Below are 24,765 nucleotides of genomic sequence, written 5' to 3'. Positions count from 1 at the left end.
CTGTATACTGTTCTGTATGGACTTCATATCCATCAACTAACTTATGCAGATTCAACAATAAATATAGTGAATAAAATCAAATTGCACTCAAACATTTTCCAAACTGTAAAACAGTTTATCAGAACAAAAAGAAATGGATCACATGAAGATACGACACCCCAGCTTATTTCACCTGATGATTAACCAACCTAATGCTACCCGGGGGAAGCGGGTTACATTACAGTAAGTTAAGTTAGATTAGGTTAGCATTAGGGAAGTTAATCTTCAGGTGAAATAAGCTAGAGTGTCAAATCTTCAGGTGAAATAAGCTAGGGTGTTTAATATTCAGGTGATCCAATGAACCTCTGTACAGTACTGTACTGCACAGTAGGACTTACATTATCATAACTATAGTGGAATGATCAGCCATTTATTCATAGGAACAGTCTAACAATTTCAATTAAAAAAATTCTAAATACAGTACAGTATAAGCATCAAGGCTATAGACAAAGCTGCCTACATAAATACAGTCACTTCATACTTCCCATGGTATTTTATGGGTAAAATGGATCTTAAAACAATGTAAATAAAATGTAAAAATATGCAACTATCTACAAAGAAGAGGTCTATAGCCAGCAAATCATCTTTACAGCATAGACAATCATAAATATCTATACTGTACAGTACTGTACAGGACTTTCTTAAAAACTGGTAAGTTATTCCCAGGACATGTGCACACAAAACTGTCAGTACTGTACATGAAATAGATTGAAAATATTGTATGCTAAGTGTCTATAAATAAAAATATTCTAGGTTGACTAAAATGAAATATTCAGTGATATCTCCATTAGCTGGAACAATTGGTGCAGAACACTTCAGGAAATGAGCGACTTCCGGGTAACGAGACGACTTTCTCGAAGCCGGAAAAAATCCCTCATCGGCAGAATTTTCCAGGTACCGGTAATTCTTTCTAGGAATTTTCCGGATACCGCAAAAATTTTCTTGGAATTTTCCAGAAAATGTGTCCCTCGGAAAATCGTTCTAAAAGCCGTAATTTTCTGGAAAATTCCGACTTTGGGAACGATTTTATGAGAAAACTTCATCTCTGACTATATCGGAGAGTTCTGGTTAAGAGGGATTCTGGCTAACGGAGATATTACTGTAGACAGAAAATCTATTAAATTGACTAAAATGAAATAGATTAACTGTGCGGTAAATATACTAAGTTGACAAAAAACAATAGACAAAATCTATTAAACTAGTACAACACAACAGCCTACCGTTAATCTATTAAGTTGAGTACACTGTACAATGAAATAAGACTAAATCTATTAAGTTGACTAAAAACTTGTCTAGTACCAGTACTGTATAAATAAAGTTAAAATCTATTCACAATCAGTATCAAAGGGCAATTTATCTATTCAGTATAATATACAGAATGATGCCAAAATTAACTATACAATACAAGTATAGTCTCGATTTACGCGGATTTCCTTTAAGCGGCACCTGGCCAGACCGGCAATTATTAGTTACGCGGTACATTCCATCATTTAAGCTGGAAGCGGCTCGAACAGGGTGCGCACTAGGTCGCCCAGTCAACAAAACATTACCGAGTTCTTCACCCGCCACCCACCACAGCCAGCCTAAGTCAGTGATAGTGAGGATATGGACTTTGAGGGGTTTGACAAAGAGGTCATGCAAGCCTCTGTGGTGGATAGTGATACAGGTGATACAAGTGATACAGGTGAGGGCCAATAATATGCCCCGTATGCCCAGCCATCTCTTCTACTAACGTAAGTGTTAAAAAACCTAATATTATTGATATTTCTCTTAAATATTAATTGTGTGTGCATGCCATCATAAAATTAAGACGTTATTTTTACTACAACGTACGTATTGTGTCGGAAAAAGGGTAGTCTGGGGATCGGCCCAGTCTCTATTTCAATTAATCCCATATGTTATTTCGTTTACGCGTTTCTCGTTTTATGCAGACCTCCACGGGCTTAATTGACGGCGTAAATCGAGACTATACTGTATATCTGGCAGTTATATACGTACAAAAACTACAGTGAAGAAAAAACTAATGTACACAAGACAGACATCTATAGTACAGTATCCTGTATATCTATTTTAATACACAAACTATATAAGTTGTATGGAAGTAAAACTATCTATGCAAAATATAAGTATTTACTGTATTCTAATAAAGCGATAAGTGAGTAAAAGTGACTACAGGTACAGATTACGTAACTTAGCGAGGATTTTTACTCCATATATATATATATATATAGTATTACCCCGCTTTACACGGTTTCACTTTCCGCGATTTCTCATTTACGCGGTACCTTGCCAGAACCAGACTTTCACTTTCCGCGGTGCATCTACTCATTCACGAGGTGAAGTATAATTTTATTTTGTTTTTTTATTTAGCTCGTAAAATTCATATAAATTACCCGGCCAGAATATAATTTACATTGCTGGAATTCTTACAATATGATGATCATTTTGAATATAAGCATCATGGATTTTGCATTAGACATACAAATTTTAGATCTAAAGTAATAATTTGGTTTACACAAAGCAAATATTTTATCTTTTGTGCAAAATATATGAAGTTTACATTCAAAATATTCCCTGGCCTGCAAGGAATCCAGAAAAGTCAATTATATTATCCTAACTTTAGTCTGAGGTATTATTTATATTACTAAACGTTAAAATCTAGAGTTTTCACCCACACATTTATCTGGTAGGAAGGGAAGGTGGGGGGGGGAGGGTTGGGACCGACAGACCCAGCTGGCGTGAGTGTGAGGAGGGGGGGAGGCAAGGTGGGGTACTTTGATTGACAGATAGTGTCGTGAAGAATATTTTTTTTTTTATTAACTGAAGATATTTGTTTTAGCTCATAAAATTCATACAAATTACTTGACCAGAATATAATTTACATTGCTGGAATTCTTACAATATGATGATCATTTTGAATATAAACATCATGGATTTTGCATTAGACATACAAATTTTAGATCTAATGTAATAATTTGGTTTACACAAAGCAAATATTTTATCTTTTGTGCAAAATATATGAAGTTTACATTCAAAATATTCCCTGACCTGCAAGGAATCCAGAAATGTCAATTATATTATCCTAACTTTAGTCTGAGGTATTATTTATTACTAAACGTTAAAATCTAGAGTTTTCACCCAAACATTAATCAGAGAGGTAGGAGCTAGTGAGCTGGGAAGAGGGGGGGGGGGATTTGAGTCCATTATTTGAATGGACATTAACCTGGCGACTGTATTTCTCTTAAATATTAATTGTGTGAGCATACCATCATAAAATTTAGATGTTATTTTTACTACAACATAGGTATTGTGTCGGAAAAAGTGGAGTTTGGGGGTCGGGCCAGTCTCTATTGGAATTAATCCCATATGTTCTGTTGTTCACTTTACGCGGTTTTCACTTTCCGCGGTACCCTGTGGGTTCAATTGACCGCGTAAATCAGGGTACTACTGTATATATATATATATATATATATATATATATATATATATATATATATATATATATATATATATATATATATATATATATATATATATATATATATATATATATATATATATATATACACACACAAGCAGTTTCAGGCATATAAATCATATGTAACTATCATATACAGGAGGTCCCCAGGTTACAAACAGGTTCCATTCCTGAGGACATTCTTAAGTCGGAAAACATACCCTATGTGCACTATATCATAGCCCAAGTCCTTTTATACATCTTGAATCACTTAATTTAAGAGAAATAAATAAATTGATTGACAAATTACGGTAAAGGAAAGCAAAAATTAAAGTTTAGCGCTTACATTGAAACCTTGGGCTGGCTGATCTTTCACCCATATCACTAATCATCTTTCCATTTCAACTAACAATCCACTTCTTTGTTTTGTTATCAGAGTTGAGTGCATTGGTGTATATACTTTTACATATTCAAGAATTTTCTGTTTGTCTTTCAAAATTGTTCGATCGTTGACCAACTGAAGCTCAGCACTTTACCAATAACTGAAGGTGTTTCCCTTTTTCAGAACATTTTCACTTCCATTGTAATTGTTTTCCTTTTCTTGGATGCACTACAATCACTCCCATTTGAGAGCCATGAGGAGGGCAGAAAAATAGAGTTAATAAGCAGAAAACAACAGTTTGCACTTGATCACACACATTGCTAAGGTGAGGATAGAGCGTACTGTTGCTCCCTCAAGGCATGTGGCTGAGTAACGCAGTACTCCCCACCCACCGCTCCGCTATGCCATGCAAACTAGTTCTCGTACATTAATACTATGAAACAGGCCCCGTTGTGGGTCAATGACCTGTGCCCGGGTGGGCTATTCCCCGTAAAAAAAAAAAGGTTGTACCTTTGTCGGATTCTTAAAATAATTGATCTTATGGGGCTTCATTCGTATCGGCGGGTGTTCGTAACTCGAGGATCCCCTGTGCAGTAATCATGAATTATATAAATTTTATAACAATGTGCTATATTAAGACAGAACTTTACAGATACTTCACATTAACACAAACACCACTGAGCACAACTATCGTCTTTTTGAACTAAGTTATAAATAGAGTGTACTGTAAATATACATATCAATTTGTTAATCCAACCAAAACTTTTGTATTTTAAAACCAAACAGTGTAAACACTTAAGTTAAAACCAAAATATAATCTATTTAAATGATAAAGATAAAATACGAAGTTATCAAGACACAAACTATGTAAAGTGTATTTCACCAGTCACTATTATCTTCATTAATGTTTACCAAGACAAAATTACATATAGATAATATAGATTTTATTTATGTCACTACTTTAATTTCTTCCATAAGTTACAACCTCCTTTTGTGCAAAACTCTTTTGTTATGTGTTTAAAATGTTACACACACACACACACACACACACATACACACATCTGTGATTTATGTGCATTTCATAAATTTTTTTCTGAATGAACCTTGATTGTTCTACAGATGAAGAACCAGAATTTTACTCAAGTATAATTAATATTCTTGTTCAATCAGTCCAGGCACTCTGTTACCTCACTGTAATGTAGTGACATTACCACACACACACACACGAAGTTGACATGTTACTGCATATGCTCCCATCCAATTACTAGTTCCAGAGTGTGTCTTTTATCATATTAGTCCTAAGTCAAATTTCTTATTCAAAGCTTTCAATAATACAAGGTGTCCATAAAATTATTTGACACATTCTAAAAAATGATTAGTGGTAGAAACATTACAGACACATCACACTGGTTTTATAATATGGTACTTCACAAACAACTCTAAGTTTTTCCTGTTCTTAGTACACTTCCACATGTCGCTCCAAAAATTATCTTACGATTTTGTGTGAGACAATATGACACAACAGACGAAGGATTTTGACAACCCTACTCAGACAACAGGAGTCGTGGTGTTCATTTTGAAATTCATCAGACCCCAATGTGAAGATACCTTTTGGAGCAAGTGTACACAGGGCTCTATTTATAATATTTTGTTCCCACCATTGAGGTGGTGTTCTGAATGTTGCTGACTGTGGAGCCTTAACATGACAGACTAAATGGCTCTGAACAATGAACACCCTTTTGATACCTGCCAGAGTACTGTAACAGCACTGAGTGTGAGCTCATTTAAGAACAGACTTGGCCAACACTGGTACATGTTTAGGTACTGTACATTCAAGAGTCTGTACAATCCTAGTACTTGCCAACAGTACATAACAGAGAAGAGACTGAACCCCTGGCTGGCAAGTGTATACCAACCAGGGGCAAAGAGGATTACTTAAGTCACAATACAAAACTCAAGAATTTTTAAGACTTTTTCCCTAAATGTATTTCAAATTCTGCTGTTCCTTGCTTCTTTATGTTTAAATCAGAGATTTGTCATGACTGTTATGCTGAATAATTCTCAATCCTTGTTATTATAATCTGCTCATCTTAATAGCACAAGCATCCTCCTTATACATAACACATCTTATTTTAAGTAATTACAATGTGGTGTAAAAAATATATACATGAACTGTACTTGGTTGGGATTCTGCATAAAAGTTTCTTAATGTATACTGTACTGTATTCAATTCTGCAAAAATATCATAAATCACTTGAAATTTTTTTGTACATGTGTGTAGTAATTATCTTGTGCAACATCATCAAAACAATACAATGTCGGAATAAACTACTGTACATTTGGTTCAAGCAAATAGTTCACATACATGTACAGTATTCATTTCATCATCGCAAAAATAAAATAAAAGAGTACACATTAACAAAGATTTTCAATTAATATTAAAATATGAGAAGTGATTATACTGTACTAATTAAAGGTTGAATCATAAATTATCAAAATCATACATTATATTTACAGTCCATACACCAGTAAAGCTTTGACCCACCGTCCAGTAGTAATACTGTACTGTACTTTTAATTCTAGATGATGCCCAGATACCAACACAAGCCATCTAGCCAGTCATTGGGAAGATCAAACTTCAACATTCTTTCCACTCATAAAAAGAAAAAAGGCTCATGCACTGTTCTTACATTTTTCACTTCCCTAAAACCTCATAATTACTCACACAGAACAAGTTGAAGATAAATCCATTTATATTAGAAAATAGAGCAATATTCGTATTTTTTGTTCAGCACAGTTGTTCAGGGATAAGCTCCTTGTGAAGCATCATAAATGGGGTTTCTCATAACATGTCTGGGAGTGTTCAAAGGTGACTGTTGGGGTATACCATAAGCAGCATTAAAGGCAGCCCGGTAACTGTTCTGAGAAGCAATGGATGATCGTACTGATCCGAGGTTGTCCGGGTGATTGTGGTGAATCCGAGGGCTGTCACCTGGATGAGGTTTAAGGCCGTCTTGAAGGGGCGGCACACCACCCAGTGGACCTTCATCCATCTGTGTAAAGATTGTGGAGATCGAAGCTGCAGCTGCCAGTCGTTTGTGCCTACAGAATACAGGAATATCATTGTAATTAACCTCTCCAAGAACAGATGCCATTTTTAATATTTTATTTGGCTAATACCAGACGATTTTATTCAGCACAGAGACCCCTCATGCCCAGGGGCCGAATGTGAATTCAGGAGATGTTTCATACACTTAAGTGTATGATGTTAAAAAATATTGGTGTTCAGAAAAAAGAGGATGAGGTTGGTCAATTGAGAGATATTTTTAAATTATTTATCTTCTGTATTGATTCGTTTTTATAAGGTTGTTTCACTTGTGGCATTTAACTACTTTTGTGTAAGTCAAGTTCCTTATTATACAGTACTATGGCTGTATATACCTACCTGCCTTTAGTATAAATCTATTTATCTATCTATTAGTATAAAATACTTCAACACAACCAGCAGTGTCTTAAGTGCCCTACCTGAAGTCTTTAGCTTGTTGTGCGATTATCCTCATTTTAGGGATGAAGATGAGTCCGAGCACCACTGAGGCGAGGACCAACAGTGCCACGCTGGTTGTAGGAGCTTCCAGTGTAGGAGGTGCCAGGTAGCTCATCACCGACCATACACCCACCACAGGAGCTGACACACACGAGGTCAACAGTAGCCATCTTCCCTGTTAAAAAATGTTATACTGTAAACACATTCTCAGAAAATTTTAAGGACACTATATTTTTTTTTTAAATAACTTTCTGTGCTTTGCAATGTTATATTCAATGGATATTAAAATCAAATAAAAAAAAATAACAACTCTCTACTTATACAGTATATTTACAGCTCTACTTCACCATAAAATAGAGTAAATATTTTTTTAATATATTGTACAGTACTATGAATTCAGTGACTAAAACAAATCCCAATCTATATAAAAACTGTATAAATAAGACTAACCATAGAAAATAACAATATTCTACCTATACTGTACATCTACACCACTACTTGAGTCTAAAAAATACTGTAGTCATTCAATTTATATTACATTACAAATTCAATGATTACAATAAGTCACATTCTACACAAAAAGCCCATAAGCTTTACCTCATTATGATTTCTCTGTATCTTGCGGTTCACAGTGGCTAAGATGAGACTCAGAAACAAGAGCAGGATAAGGTAGACCCGGGTAGCAAGGGTGGCGATACGTTTCTGCCCACACTGTCTGTTACCATCCGAGCCAATTTTCACGAGCGGCTCCTCCCCGATAGTCAAGCCACCAGCATGGCCTAACACGCAGAGCGCTCCCTGCACACTCAACATGAACAACAGGGAGACGTGGAGGTTCACTTGAGACACCTAAAATGCACCAGTTAGCACTTTAGATTTATTTGGGAAACTTCTTGTGGGCACACTAGAACATGACGGGAAATGAAAGGGATCACAGCAAAGTATGAAGGGACTTGGAAAAACATCAGAGAACATGAGAAAGACTATAGGTACACAAGGAATCACAGAAGAGCAGATTCAGATTTGCCTTGTTCAGGTGTGCAAGAATGCCAGGGGTTGCCCAATAAATTTTGAAGAACATCAGGGCACATGAGAAAAATTTAGGGAACACAACTGAACATAACAAACATTTAGAAAACATGATGGAACATGGGGGAACACAAGTTAGCATGCATGAGAAATATTATAGGAACACAGATTAACATGAAATATTACAGTAGGCATTATTTTCAAACATTCAGTATATACTCGTATAAACAAATGAGCAGGGTACTATACTGTACTTACTTCCCCCCCTACTCCCACTGACACCAGGGCTCGCAGGTGCATGGACTTTACGAGGAGGATACCATAGCAGAGTGCCAGGCACATGGGTGGTGCCCACTCCCGTATGGCACATGTGATGGGGTTGGGCGGCAGAACATACACCACACACGACGCATAAATCCCCATCACACCCAACAGCAGCACCGCACCAAGTACCTGGTGATATAACAACACGTTTGTTTTCATACTTTGTGCACCTAAATGACACCTGTTATAATATGTGTGTAGCTGTTTGTGTGGCTGTATATGTGTGTCAAGATAATGATAGGCAAAATTGCTGAAGGAGGGAGAGATAATGTTTCCAACTAGTAACTGAATATTCTACTTTATTTAACAAATAATTCTATCCTATATGTATTAATATTCTCTCATATATTTCCAAAGCAAAATAAATCACATGGATTTTACAACAACAGAATACAGTACTATACTGTATTGTACAATGCACTGATTATTCTGCTATTCTAGAGCCTTAAAATAAAATGTTACCTCCCAGGACACTGATAACTGATGAAAAGAATAAAGTGTTATGAAGTGGCAAATGGAATGTTCACAATAATGTTTTTTTCTACTTTGATCTAGAAATTAAGTACATTGTTACATAATTGTTAACTGTTGCTATAATATCTACACTTTACAAAAACAGTCCAGTCAACCGGAGGATATTACTAAAGAAAACACGATGAACCCAACCTGTGGCCCGGTGAGAGTTCCATCACACACGCGTAGCGCCACATACACAGCCACGTACATTGACACCACCACACCCAGGCACGCCAACACCAGCACAGAGAATGCCCATGTCCGTCCCACATAGTCCTGTTACCAAAAATAAAATATACATTTCAGGTACTAATTCAGATAGAAAAGTACTATGGTACAAGTACAGATTTAAGTACAGTACAGTATTGTAAATCTTAGGTGGTGACTGTTACAGATTTGCTGGCTTATCGTAGACGCAAATAAAAAATACCGTAAATATTAATGGAATAGTGAAAGATAAGCTAATAACCTGACAGGTGGTGGATATTATAAATCTATGCACAGTGCTCTATATATTTTATTTATCATTTTCATATTTGCAATGTGATAAAATCTAAGGGTAACTAATTACCTGCAAGAAGTAATAATCTATAGAATATTTTACAATATCTTGTTCCTACTGCATGGTACTTTCTCTTCTCAGAAAGTATGGCACATCACAGGAGCTAGTACAGTATATGTACTCTATCAGAGACCACTGACACATAATACGACACTGCACATATCAATTGAGCCTGAACTGATCCATATAAGAATTTCAATAACTTGTCAACAACATTGCTTCACACACACACACACACACACACACACACACACACACACACATACACACACTACTACTACTACTACTACAGTACTACGTGGCCTCCAGCCTCCCACAATAGCCACACCTTCGCCACCATTTATTTACCTTAATATTAAATATCCTAATACATAAGAAGCTATCCTATCTGTGTTAAATTAGTTGAGCCGCAGATCTATGCGGCATTCAGTGACTGTAGCCTCATAGTCAATATCTGCAGCAGTTGTCGGAGTAGGGCGGAAGCTCGCTCCCCTGAGGCAGAGCAAAGCCGACCGAAGAGAGAAGGACAGTCGACATCTCATCCAGGCTGTAACATAACTTCTGGGCTGCTGCTTCTGTTCGGAGATCAGCTCCGCGAGTCTGGCGTAGAAACATCTTGCACTTGGGCCCATCCCACCCGATGTTGTGAACACTAGAGGAGTGAAGCTGCCTTGATCAACATTTTGTATTCTCTCCCCGTATGCCCTTCTCTTGTCGTTCTCGTTCCTCCTATGCGCAGCATCGAGAGCTAGGTTACTACAGTACTACTACTACTACTACTAATACTTTGCTGTCACTTGGAATCAAGTATGACGATCATCCAGCTATGATACAATGATATGAGTTATTATGGATGTCACCTTCATTGGTGAGTTCTGAGGGGGCAAGAGAGGCAAATATGGGACCGGCAGGGTCGTCCACAGATGTTGCATGTGTGGAGGGCTACATCTAGTGCGGGAGGGGCAGTGGCAGCGTCTATCCGGCGTTGGCGCTTGTCTGCCTCAGTATGCTGTCGGGCTAACACGAAAGTATTGACACTTTCTCATGTGGTGCTCCTCTAAGCACTACAGTGTGGAGTAATTACCTCCCAGGTGATGGGGTCAATTTGGTACTTCTTCAAGTTTGTCTTAAAACTATGATTATCCTTATACCTTTTCAGTTGCCCGCCAGTGTTACGTTTACTATTTGTTAGGTGACTGTAAAGTAGCTGCTTTGGCAGTCTACTGTCTTCCATGCGGCTAACATGGCAGCCTCGATGCTCCTACAGTTGGTGTCGGTGAGAATACTGGCAGTTGTTCTCTTGTCTTCCCACCGAACTTGGAGATTGGAACATAGACTACATTGGTGAAAGTTTTCAAGTGCCTTGAGGTGCCTCCTGTATGTGACCCATGTCTCGCTGCCATATAGCAGGGTGGGGAGGACCACTGCTTGATATACGTGCAACTTTGTTTGATAATTTCAGCTCCCTACAGCAAAAGACATGGTACTGAGTCAGCCAAAGGCATGAGATGCACATCTGATCCGATGTTCAATCTCTTCATCGATGTCTGCAGTGGTGGACAGGTGGGAGCTGAAATACTGAAAGTGGGCAACATTAGAGAGGGTAGTACCGTCAAGCTGAATGGATGGTGAAGGTGTGGCTGAACCAGGGGCAGGCTGAAAGAGAATCCTAGTCTTACGTACATTCACCTCAAGGCCAAAATGTGCATAAGCAATTGCGTAGGTGTTCAGGATCTCCTGAAGGTCGCGTTCAGTGTAAGCGACAAGGGTGAGGTGAGCTGCTGACACTTTTGTTCCTGCCTGGAGTCATCTTATGATAAAAAGACCCTTCATCCGGTACCGGATGTCTACCACGCCGGCTAAATTGGCACTGGCACAAGTAAGGAAAGCAGCCAAGAAAATGGAAAAGAGAGTTGGTGCCAGTACACATCCTTGTTTTATCCCTGTTTGGATGGGGAAGAGCTCAGACTGGGTGCCATTGTGCAGGACACTGCCGTTCATGCCATCATGGAGTTGCTTCACAACGGCGATGAAGTTTGGTGGGTAGCCAAAACGGCTGAGGGTCCACCAGAGGGCTTCCCTGTTGACCGAGTCGAAGGCCTTGGTTAGGTCGATGAAGGCCATGTACAGGTCACAACGCTGTTTTCTGCACTTTTCCTGTATCTGGCAGGCAGCACCGATCATGTCAGTGGTGCCACGTGATGGTCTAAAGCCACATTGAGATTCTGGGAGAAAGTTTTCCGCCTCAGGAAGAAGTTTGTTTAAGAGGACTCAGGGGATAATCTTGACAGCTACAGACAACAGCGAGATCCTGCGGTAGTTGCCACAGTCTGACCGGTCTCCCTTGTTCTCATAAATGTTGACAATGGAGGCGTCTTTAAGAGCATGGGGGATTTCCTCCTTTTCCCATATACAGTGAACCCTCACTTTACGCGGTCAATTGAACCCACGGAGGCCCGGGAGAAACGAGAAATGCGTAAAGTGAACAACACAACATATGGGATTAAATGAAACAGAGACCGGCTGACCCCCAAACTCTACTTTCTCCGACACAATACCTATGTTCTAGTAAAAATAACATCTTAATTTTATGATGGCACATGCACACAATTAATGCTTAAGAGAAATAGAGAAATACAGTCGCCAAGTTAATGTCCATTCAAATAATGGACTCAACTCCCTCCCCCTCTTCTCACACTCCTGGCTCTTCCCTCTCTGAGAAATGTTTGGGGGAAAACCACTAGATTTTAAGGTATAGTAATAAATAATACCTCAAACTAAAGTTAGGATAATATAATTGACATTGCTGGATTCCTTGTAAGACCAGGAATATTTTGAATATAAATGTCATATATTTTGCACAAAAGATAACATATTTACTCAGTAAACAATATACCAACATAAAGTAGATCTAAAATTTGCATGTCTAATACAAAATCTATGATGTTTATATTCAAAATGATCATCAAATTGTAAGAATTCCAGCAATGTAAATTACATTCTGGTCGGGTAATTTGTATGAATTTTATGAGCTAAAACAAATATCTTCAGTTAATAAAAAAAAAAAAATATTCTTCACGACACTATCTGTCAATCAAAGTACCCCACCTTGCCTCCCCCCCTCTTCCAACCTCGCCAGATGGTCGGTCGGTTCCTCCCTCCCCCTCAACCCCCACCAACCCTCCCTACCAGAGAAATGTGTGGGAGAAACCAGAATATTTACCTTTTTAGTAATAAATAATACCTCAGACTAAAGTTAGGATAATATAATTGACATTGCTGGATTCCTTGTAAGACCAGGAATATTTTGAATATAAATGTCATATATTTTGCACAAAAGATAACATATTTACTCAGAGTAAACAAAATACTTAAAGTAGATCTAAAATTTGTATGTCTAATGCAAAATCTATGATGTTTATATTCAAAATGATCATCAAATTGTAAGAATTCCAGCAATGTAAATTATATTCTGGCCCGGTAATTTGTATGAATTTTATGAGCTAAAACAAATATCTTCAATAAATAAACAAAATATACTTACCGAAATACTATCTGTCAATCAAAATACCCCACCTCCCCCCCTCTTCCCACCTGCTCCCTGGGTCCCTCCCTCCCTCCCTACCCCTCACCTTCCCTCCCTACCAGAGAAATGATTGGGTTATAACAGTATATTTACATTTTTAGTAATAAATAATACCTCAGACTAAAGTTAGGATAATATAATTGACATTGCTGGATTCCTTGCAAGACCAGGAATATTTTGAATATACACTTCATATATTTTGCACAAAAGATAACATATTTGCTCTGAGTAAACAAAATTCTTGCATTAGATCTAAACTTTGTATGTCTAATGCAAAATCTAAGATGCTTATATTCAAAATGATCATCAAATTGTAAGAATTCCAGCAATGTAAATTATATTCTGGCCGGATAATTTGTATGAATTTTATGAGCTAAATAAAAAAATTATACTTCACACGCGTATATGAGTAGATGCACCGCGTAAAGTGGGAATTCCGGTTCTGGGAATTCCAGTTCTGGCAGGGTACAGCGTAAATGTAGAAATGCTTAAAGTGAAACCACATAAAGCGAAAGTTCACTGTACAGTATTATCTCCATTTGCCGGAACCTCTCAAACCCAGAACTCTCTGATAGCCAGAATTGAAATTTTCTCGGAAAATCGTTCCCAAAGCCGGAATTTTCTGGAAAATTCCGGCTTTGGGAATGATTTTCTGAGGGTCGCATTTTCCGGAAAATTCCAAGAAAATTTTCCCGATACCCGGAAAATTCTGGAAAATTCCAGGGGTGATTTTTTTTCCGGGTTTGAGAGATGACAATTAGGGGCATTTTCTGGAAATTCTGAGAAAATTTTCCGTTACCCGTAAAATTCGGGGGATGAGGGATATTTTTCCTGGTTCGAGAGATGACGCAATGGGCAATTTCTGGAACCTCCGAGGAAATTTTTCCGTTACCCATAAAATTCCGGGGATGAGGGATTTTTTCCGGCTGTGAGTGAGTCGTCTCACCACCCGGAAATCTCTCATTCCCGGAAGTGCTCTGCACCAAATGTTTCGGCTAACGGGGATATCACTGTATTCTCCAGGAGAAAGTGGAGATGGCTGGTAAGCAGAGGTCCTCCTGCTTTATACATCTCAGCTGGGATTCCATCAGGCCCTGAGGCTTTGTTATTTTTCATCTGTTTGATGGCATTAGCTACCTCATCCATGGTAATGCTTTTTCCAGCACTGAAAGATGCCTTCTTTGTCTTTAATTAAGGAGTTACGTCGGATGAGCGGAGGCGGGCTGTGCCACGAGTGACTGGCCCATAAAATGTTTTAGTGGAATTGAAAAATTCGCACATCTTGTGTTGATCTGCACGTTTTTGTGTCTCATATGATTTATTTTTAAACCAGTCAACTTTAGATTGCGAAGTTCGCGCTGGGTCACCGCTTTCTTCTTGCGGAAGGTATCAGCTTTGGTCCGAGCCTGAGGGTTGTTTTGCCAGTCAGTTAAAGTAGCACATTTATCACCGACAAGTACATTGATTTCCGGGTCATTTTCATCAAAGGCACTTTTAAGGTCTACAAACAGTCTACAGTTGACATTAGCATTACTAAGACATTTAATCACACAATCTGTAGTGCTTTTACCCTTTTAAAATCCAAAAACATTACTAGACAAGAGACCATCAATTGTATACAATATATTTAATATGATCCTCCCCATACTGGCCAGATATTTTGTAAATAATATTGATTATGTGTTAAAGGAATATCCTTCCTTCCTGAGGCTTTAGTAAGCCCCTTTATAATATTTATACTGTACAGTATATAATTGTCACACTTGCCAGATGCTTCTGGTGTCATTGTACAGGGGTACCTAGTGACAGCACTAGGATCCCGCTTCCTCTATCAAGGAATAAACAATTGAAATTGAAATTGAATTAATACCATTCGCTCCATCATTGTAGATAGACAAGATGTAAAGGATATGGGTCTTTGATCACTATCACCCTTAGGCACAGGAACAATGAGTGCCATTTTCCATTTCACTGACAGTCTTCCATTTTCACATGACAAATTAAAGAGATCTAGACTTGGGTTGTCCTCCATACTTATAAGATAATTGATAACATCATAAGTTAGACCATCCCTGCCAGGAGCACTAGACTTCCCTTTCTTTACAGCATTCAGAATTTCCTCCTTAATAAAAGGAACACAGGTTTCCTCACTTACAGAACTTTGGATATTCACCAACCTTCGCCTCAAAGATCTTGAATTCCTCATGCAAATCTGGACATTACTTGGGAGACTCATAATTAGATGCATACGCCCACTTATTCATTAGTTCATTATCTTTGGCGTTTGGATTGGGATGAACATTAAATTTCTTCTTGACTCCTCTTACCCAATTCACACCATCCCAAACCTGATTCAAAGATTTTGTTTGAGCGACCTCTCTCAAAAAAACACTCCAATACATACTTCTGGCTTTCTGGTTTAACTCTGTTGTACACTCTGCCACTTCAATCAGAGTTTCCCGGTTTTTTCTCATTGCTGGAATCTTTACTCCACTTACTATGACATTTCCTCAGTAACTTATTCCACCCCTTTACAATCTTATCATTATAATACCTAGTTTAGGGTTTGTGGTATTTCCATACTGTTTCCTTGGCTTATTCAAAATGGAATCAATCACTCCTAACAATCATCATAAAATATGTTTTCATCTTTAATTCCAAGCTTTTCGTACTCTTTCTACCACTTGCCGACTTTTGCTACAAATTCACTATGTTGGCCTACTGTTATTGTATACCTTTTCCTATTGTTAACATAAAAATTTGTGTTCAAATGAAGCTTCACTTTAATTGCAAAGTGATCACTCAAAAGCATATCCACAATATCCAAATTTGCATGCACATCTAACATATTAAAAAGTATTGCATATTCAAGTCTACCCCCTTTAACATGTGTCGGCTCACCAGCTCCAAGGACCCTAGCATCTTCTATAGAGTCTTAAGATATTTTTCAGAACCCTTCCATTGTGATTTTGAGAACCTCTACTGCCAAGATTGTTGTGCCTAGCATTCAAATCACCAATTAGTAAACAATCATCAGCAAAAATAATGTCCGGCAGATCATCAATGAATCCGCATGCACATAAGCATTAATAGTGAACAGTGTAGCATCTTGAAGCGTAATACTAACACACAAATACTCGGTACCGTTTATTTTTTGAGCGGAATGAAGTGATGCTGGAATATCATCTTTGATATAAGTCGTCAAAGCTCTACAATTTAGTCAAATCAGCTGGTAATTCAAAACTTTGATAACCTCTTAGTTGCAATGATATTCCGTTTGTCTCAACCTCTTGCAAAGCTATGACATCAATACTACTAGAATGAACATATGCATGAAGATCCATTAGCCTTTTTCCAAACTATTAACATTCCAGGAAATTAAACTGACATTATGATACATTAGAATAAATTTCCCCCCTCATATTCTTCACCGAAATAAGAACATTCTTTTTGAAGTCGTTCCTTGGATTTTCCATTTATTCCAAAACAGAGTCAAGAATGTTCGTCAGGTCACCAAGCACTTCCTTGTTTACAACATTCTCTTTAGAAACCGAACCAACTCTATTTCCTAACTCACTATGATTACTATTTTGCTCTAGATTGCTATCCACAATATTTGATTCCATCTCTACTAATGTTTCATTTTCTTTTGATCTATCTTTATTAACAAGAGCAACATCACTATATGGCACAAGATTCACCAAGCATTTCTTGATATCCAATACTGCTTGTTTGAGCTCACCAATCTCCTTACAGAGTTCAACTAGAATGTTAGGGGCTGTAAGGTTATTGTCCCCGTTACTTATGTCCTTCTGTGCTACTGCATTTCGTGTTTCCATACACTTTTCCCACACATTTACAGCACTTGGTGTCCCTGCAACATCGCTCCTTACAGCGTCACCTTTATCCTCTTCATTAGTGGACTGAGCTCGTGATTGCAATTGCTGAACTTTCGGTTTTTTAGGACACACCCACGAGCTGGCATTGTGAGCCCCCCCACAATTACAGCATTTTGGTGTAATTTTCTCCTTTGCCTTAATTTTATCTCCACATACCTTAGATTCATGCATTTTTCCACAGAATCTAGACCGAAAATCATTATGGCATTTCCACGCCATATGCCCCCACTTGTAACACTTATAACACATTACTGGAGATTCGTTGTAGACAGCAACCCGTTTATATCCCACACATCTCACAAAGACCTTCTCTGGCGCTGGACCTTTGATTAGCGCAATTAGCTGCGGCATAGGTACTAGTTCTCCATCAATTTTAATTACACGTCTCTTGGCCCAAAAAAATCTATCGTCAGCCAACACATCCACGGGGTCGAGGTAAACAGGATAATCAAAAAGAATGATCTTCATACATTTTCCAATGGACTCCACAGGCTTTTCCATCACTACATTCTCAAATCCTTCTGTAGTTAAATATCTAACTGCTGCCTCATCCTTCACAGTAATATAAGGAATATGTTTACCTTCTTTAAAGAGCACTTGATGGCACTTAGCGAGTCTAACTGACCACTTTACCTCATCATGAAAATCCAGGCCATTATTCTTGGGGAAGTAAAGACGTGGCCTCCTTGATGAGTTGCTGCCGTCTACAGCATCAATGGGGTTTACACTCGTTGTACTGATCATGGTTGAAGAATGACTCACACCATCAATTTTCTTTCTCTTATCCACCAAAAGGGAAATATTATCTTCACTACTTGTACCTTCTCTATTCCTCCTGTTATTCTTCTTTTCGTATTAACAACTTTAAACGGCTCTTGCTCTTCACATTCACTGCTGCTGGACAGCTCCAAATCCAACAACAGTCCTCCTGCAGTACCCTGGGTTACATTGCTGTGTCTGCTGTATCCACCACCCAATTCAGTCATTTAATAAGCGACCTGCTCATTGAAGCTCTTCCGTCAGCCATTACAGTTGGTGTCCAACCAAGGAGGTGTAGGAGAGCGACCTCACTACACTAGTACAGCTTCACTACACTAGTACATCTTCACTACACTAGTACATCTTCACTACACTAGTACATCTTCACTACACTAGTACATCTTCACTACACTAGTACATCTTCACTACACTAGTACATCTTCACTACAACAATAGTACATCTTCACTACACTATTTCATGTTCACTACAACATTAGTACATCTTCACTACACTAGTACATGTTCACTACACTAGTACATGTTCACTACACTAGTACATGTTCACTACACTAGTACATCTTCACTACACTAGTACATGTTCACTACAACAATAGTACATCTTCACTACACTATTTCATGTTCACTACAACATTAGTACATCTTCACTACACTAGTACATGTTCACTACAACACTAGTACATCTTCACTACACTATTTCATGTTCACTACACTAGTACTTCATGTCCTCAATATTAATTCAAATATTGTAAAATTCCAACCATATTAGTTTAAAACTGAACCAAGTCAAGAATTTTGAAATTGACCTCACCAGACATTACAAAGAAACCAACCATCACCATCATGCGCTTTGCAATTGTTGAAGGTAAGGGTCAAGATGCCTTATTGGTGTTCATACCCATTAATCACCTGGAGTGGCTTAACCCCAGGGTGATCCTTGAATACGACCCCACCATGGACGCTGAGGAGTACCCCCCGAAGGCTGTGATTTGGGTCCCTAATCAGTTCATCACCTCTGTTAATTTGGAGATGGTGTCCTCCAGACCACAGACCATAACCCACATGTCACCACCAGCTACACCCTGTTGGGAACCTCACAGGCGCCACGAGGACCACAGGCATGAGGACCACAGGCGCCACGAGGAGCAACGGTTCCACGAGGAGCAACAGTTCCACAGGCGCCACGAGGAGCAACAGTTCCACAGGCGCCACGAGGAGCAACGGTTTCACAAGCGCCGTGACGATTGGTTCTATGAAGAGTGGCGGTTCAACGAAGAGCCGCGATTCCAAGGCCTCTGTCACAACTGCTCAGAGCTACGATGCCGCAGTCGTCAGGCACCGCGGTTCCACAACCATTACTGATACGATTGCTGATCAGTCGCGTCAACCCAAATATAATAAATTGTAAAACATTAATAAAAAAATTTTTGGTTGTTTAATTGTTTTCTTTGTTCTTTATTACATTTTATGGAACAAGTACTGATTTATTTGATTAGATTCACACGAATATTATTTTTTAAATTGTTTTACTTGAAAAAAACAAATTCCAATTAGAGTACAATGATGACTGTGGTGTAGTGAAGAATAATGATAGCATTCCACACGTCTTGGTGGAAACTCTTCAGGTGATCCACAAATATAAAAGGTTTAAAATATCATAAAATAGAGTATTTTTAATTTCTTAATGCAAATAAAATCTTAATAAAAGATAAAATTAAATAAAATAGGAATTTAAAAGCCAATTTATGTAACTTAGAGAACGCTTCTCTCTCACCTTCTCTCTAACCTTCACTCTCTCTCTCTCACCTTCTCTCTAACCTTCTCTCTCTCTCTCACTTTCTCTCTAACCTTCTCTCTCTCTCTCTCTCTCACCTTGTCTCTCACCTTCTCTCTCTGTTAACTATTTTTTTGCACTGAATGGAGAAAATGAAATATTTTTTCATATTCAAACATTTATGATTTTTTTCTTTTCTTTTCTTGTGAAAACAAATAGATTCTTTCAGCTTATTTTGTGCTGTAATGTCAGGTACAATATACAGTTCTGTGATACTGTGTTTTGTACACTCATACTTATTGGAGAATTTTAATTGTTTATGGAGGAGTGTACAAGGTCAGGCATGTCATTTATGAAACAAACAACAGCGGGCCCAATACACTGCTTGGGGTCATGTAGAAAGTCTTCTATCCACGCTAGGACATTTCCCCGAATTCCGTACCCTTCCAGTTTGATTGTCAGCCTTTCGTGGGGTACACTGTCGAAAGCCTTGGCAAAATCTAGGTAAATATTGTCTATATTACCAACCTGTTCCAGAATATGGGTCCAAATATCCAATACCTTGAGCAATTGTGTTAAGCAGGAGCGCCCCGGCATAAAACCGTGTTGGCAATCCTTTACAAGGTTGTTTCGTATTAGATGTTCCATCGCAGCATCTCTGATAATACTCTCAAGTACTTTACATACAGTAGTACCCCGATTTACGAGGTTAATTGAACCCATGGGGTACCGCGGAAAGTGAAAACCGCGTAAAGTGAACATCAGAACATATGGGATTAATTCCAATAGAGAATGGCCCGACCCCCAAACTCCACATTTTCCGACACAATACCTATGTTGTAGTAAAAATAACATCTTAATTTTATGATGGTATGCACACACAATTAATATTTAAGAGAAATACAGTCGCCAGGTTAATGTCCATTCAAATAATGGACTCAAATCTCCCCCCCCCCTTCTTCCCAGCTCACTAGCTCCTACCTCTCTGAGAAATGTTTGAGTGAAAACACTAGATTTTACCGTTTAGTAATAAATAATACCTCAGACTAAAGTTAGCATAATGTAATTGACATTTCTGGGCTCCTTGCAGGTCGGAATATTTTGAATGTAAACTTCATATATTTTGCACAAAAGATAAAATATTTGCTTTGTGTAAACCAAATTATTACATTAGATCCAAAATTTGTATGTCTAATGCAATATCCATGATATTTATATTCAAAATGATCATCATATTTTAAGAATTCCAGCAATGTAAATTATATTCTGGCCGGGTAATTTGTATGAATTTTATGAGCTAAATAAAAAAAAAAAATTATACTTCACCGCGTATATGAGTAGATGCACTGCGGAAAGTGAAAGTCCGGTTCTGGCGAGGTACCGCGTAAATGAGAAATCGCGGAAAGTGAAACCGTGTAAAGCGGGGTAATACTGTGTATGTATGTATGTATGTATGTATGTGGTTATCAGCATATACCTAGATCACGCGCACCTACAGTGATTTACTTGCATATATATACAGTGAACCCTCACTTTACGCGGTTAATTCAACCCACGGCGGCCCGCGTAAAGTGAACAACATAACATATGGGATTAATTGAAATAGAGACCGGGCCGACCCCCAAACTCCACTTTTTCAAACACAATACCTACGTTGTAGTAAAAATAACTTAATTTTATGATGGTATGCGCACACAATTAATAATTAAGAGAAATATCAATAATATTAGGTTTTTTAACACTTACATTAGTAGAAAAGATGGCTGGGCACACGGGGATGGGGGGTTGGTTCCGAGGCAGAGGGCAGATTATTGGCCCTCACCTGTATCACTTGTATCAATTGTATCACTATCCACCACAGAGGCTTGCAGGGCCTCTTTGTCAAACCCTTCAAAGTCCATATAAGTCCATATCCTCACTATCATTATCACTATCACTGACTTGGGCCGGTTTTTTGGGAACAATATCTGGTAATTCCCAAACTAAATGTGAGTCTTCAGAGGAACACACACACACACACGAAGAGGCTCACCTTATGTGTTAATAAGACAGACCGAACAACACTGTCTCTCTCTTTCTCTTCTACTGACACCAAGCCCAGAGTTCTCCCCTCTCGCCCACGCTCTTGCTTCTGTGATTCGATCATCTCCCCGGGGGACCACACAACCCCGGTGTCCTCACGGTACACACCAACCTGGACAAAGAAATTATTGTAAAATATATTGATGACTAAACCCTGACAAGAATCATTTATGCCACTCAACTTTTAATTGAATTATCCTAATGTTTAGATCACATATATACTTGAACACATATAGCAAGAATACAGTATTTGCATAAGCAGAGGCAATACTGTATATAATATACTTTATATACTGTAAATAAACAAAAGTATAGATACAGTATGTGAAAATTAATTCACATATATGTTTCAAATATAAGCCTCAATAAATTTCTTTACCTTAATGTACAGTATATACCGGGTACATACAATATTAGACTCATCCCCGACACCCACCTGACGGAGCCCTGTAGGAGTGGTGTGCTTGATGGTGAAGGAGTTGACCAGACGACCATCAGCAGTGTAGCGGATCCTGTCAGCTCCACCACCCACAGTGAAAGACAACTTCAGCAGTGCCTTCAAAACATCTGAAATGAGCATAACAGTGTATTATTCATCCCTGTAAATAGTATAGAGTTTTGTCTATTTGAAGTAAACTATGTCTTTATCAACACACACACACACACACACACACACACACACACACACACACACGCATGCATGCATAAATCCATACACACAGCACTAAGAGAAAGTAGCCATTGTTCCTTGATAGACACTACTCACTTAGCCTTTTTTATTTTTTTTAACCTAGAGTGGCACCAACTCATGACTAGCACATAATCTTCCATATAGAAAGTGGAAAAAATAACTGAGAACATTTTGTAATACCAATGTATAGTACAGTACTACACAGTAACTTAAATGTTCCTTAAATGTACAAATCAGTGCAAAACTTCATGGAATGTACAGTATACCCCAGTAAAGAGATCTAGGGAAGCCAGGAAAAAAAAACACTAGGAGAAATACCAGAGCACAGGGCAACATGCAGATTATGTAGTATACAAGAGCCCTAAATGTGACCAATTAGGAAATGAGATCAACCAAATTGCATTTCGAGATGAAATTATCCCAAGTCCTTTTATGCGTACAGTATGTCAGGAGTAAATTGAAAACCAAAGGATACTGTCGACCTGCTAAAGGAATAAAATAACGTGGCCCTGGAGGATGACAAATAGCTGATACCTTAGATGAATACTTGGCATCAGTATTCACACAAGAGACAATGGATAGCAATTACAGACGATATCATTAAAAGGAAAGCCTAAAAGAATTGAAAGACCCTGGAGTGTACAGAACACAAACCAAGGTGATAAAGGAGGTGGCAAACGAGATTTTCACCCCATTAAGAAGGTACGAAAAGTGCAGCAGAAAATATAGGCCGATCAGCTTAACATCACATTCATGCAAGCGCTTTGAGAAAATTCTGAAGTACGCCATCAGCGAACACCTGACCGAACATAGTCTTAACAAGGCATCACAACGCAGTTTCATGGAAAGAAAAATCCTGTCTGACAAACTTACTTACGTTCCTTGAAACAGTAACAGAATATGTGAACCAAGGCTCACCAGTAGATGTGTTGTGCAGTATCTCAAAAAAGTATCTGTCCACACTCTGTGTGAGCATCATGAGACCATGGTGATAGATATTGGGACATGTATTTACTTTGGTATTGTTACAAGTACGTAGTTGAGTGGTTACCTATGTGTGTTGGTATGCGTACATGATGGTGCTACAAATGTCTACTATATAATATTATTCTATGCAAAACACAGATAATATGCTTACTTTAACAATAAAAAAAAGGGTGTGGCAGCAAGTGATAGTTGGCGCATGTGTTAATCTCAACAACTTGCACCAGACTCCTGACAAACAAATCGTGGGTGGTAGGGTTTGACCAGCAGGTTCACATTGAGGAAAAGTACTACCACAGTATGGAAAGAAGTATCATAAAATATATTTAATTTTGCAGTGCATAGAGAAATATGACTTGATACACATTGGTCAATAATATATCTTGGGTAGAGTATGTGTTGGACTATCATTACAGACGTGGTTATCTGATAAGTACAGTATTAATTAACGTCAGCTGTATCCGTGTGTGCATGTTCGTATGTGTGTGTGTGTGTGTACTATACAGTGTTACCAGAACAAAACTTCAGTGGGAGAGCTGACTAGGAGAATGATTTTTTCTGAATGACTGTACCTTCTGAATGGAAAAAGGTTCTCAGTGGAGTACTACAAGGTTCGGTCCTTGGACCTCCCTTGTTTGTGATCTACATAAATGACACACGTTGATGAAAATCTATTGAGCCACACTGTCACATTTGCAGATGATAAGAAGATATTTGGGAAGGTAGAAAGTCAGGACAATGTCACAACACTGCAGGTTTCAGACCAGACTTGACCAACAGTGGAGCAGTTCAGATACATTCAGGAGCCAGTGCATGCCCAGTACTGCCAACAGTATGTAACAGAGACGTAACTGACAGCCCAAGGGCTAACCAGCCAATCAGTGAAGAGGATAAAAGTAAAAAAAATTCTCAAGACTAGTAAATGTTCTTCAACATTACGAAATGCAAGACCTTACACGAAGGATACAACAACCACAAAGATAACTTTTCTGTTAATAACAATTTCCTGGATACTGACGATGAGGAGAAAGATCTTGGCGTTGTGATAGATCATTTACTGAAGTCGACGCAACAAGTGGGAGCAACAGTGAGGAAAGCAAATCAAGATTTGGGAATTAT

General features: G+C 38.3%; 1 protein-coding gene across 1 annotated transcript in view; it reads right to left on the bottom strand.

The window, feature by feature from the left end:
• Positions 1-4,807: 4,807 nt before the first annotated feature.
• LOC121861543 overlaps positions 4,808-24,765 on the bottom strand; it is an 83,287-nt gene continuing 63,329 nt past the window's right edge. Inside the window, exons 10-16 of the mRNA XM_042359394.1 lie at positions 22,408-22,538; positions 21,922-22,083; positions 9,442-9,567; positions 8,710-8,904; positions 8,020-8,271; positions 7,404-7,597; positions 4,808-6,980 (exon numbers count right to left, since the gene is read on the bottom strand). Coding sequence (XP_042215328.1) covers positions 6,680-6,980; positions 7,404-7,597; positions 8,020-8,271; positions 8,710-8,904; positions 9,442-9,567; positions 21,922-22,083; positions 22,408-22,538 — 1,361 coding nt within the window. The 3' untranslated portion in view covers positions 4,808-6,679. The remainder of the gene's footprint in view (positions 6,981-7,403; positions 7,598-8,019; positions 8,272-8,709; positions 8,905-9,441; positions 9,568-21,921; positions 22,084-22,407; positions 22,539-24,765) is intronic.

This window comes from Homarus americanus, unplaced genomic scaffold, assembly GCF_018991925.1.
Source record: "Homarus americanus isolate GMGI-L3 unplaced genomic scaffold, GMGI_Hamer_2.0 scaffold24260, whole genome shotgun sequence".
NCBI classification, from domain to species: Eukaryota; Metazoa; Arthropoda; class Malacostraca; order Decapoda; family Nephropidae; genus Homarus; species Homarus americanus.
The sequence above is the reverse complement of the archived record's forward strand: the minus strand, read 5'-3'. Positions and strand labels throughout refer to the sequence as shown.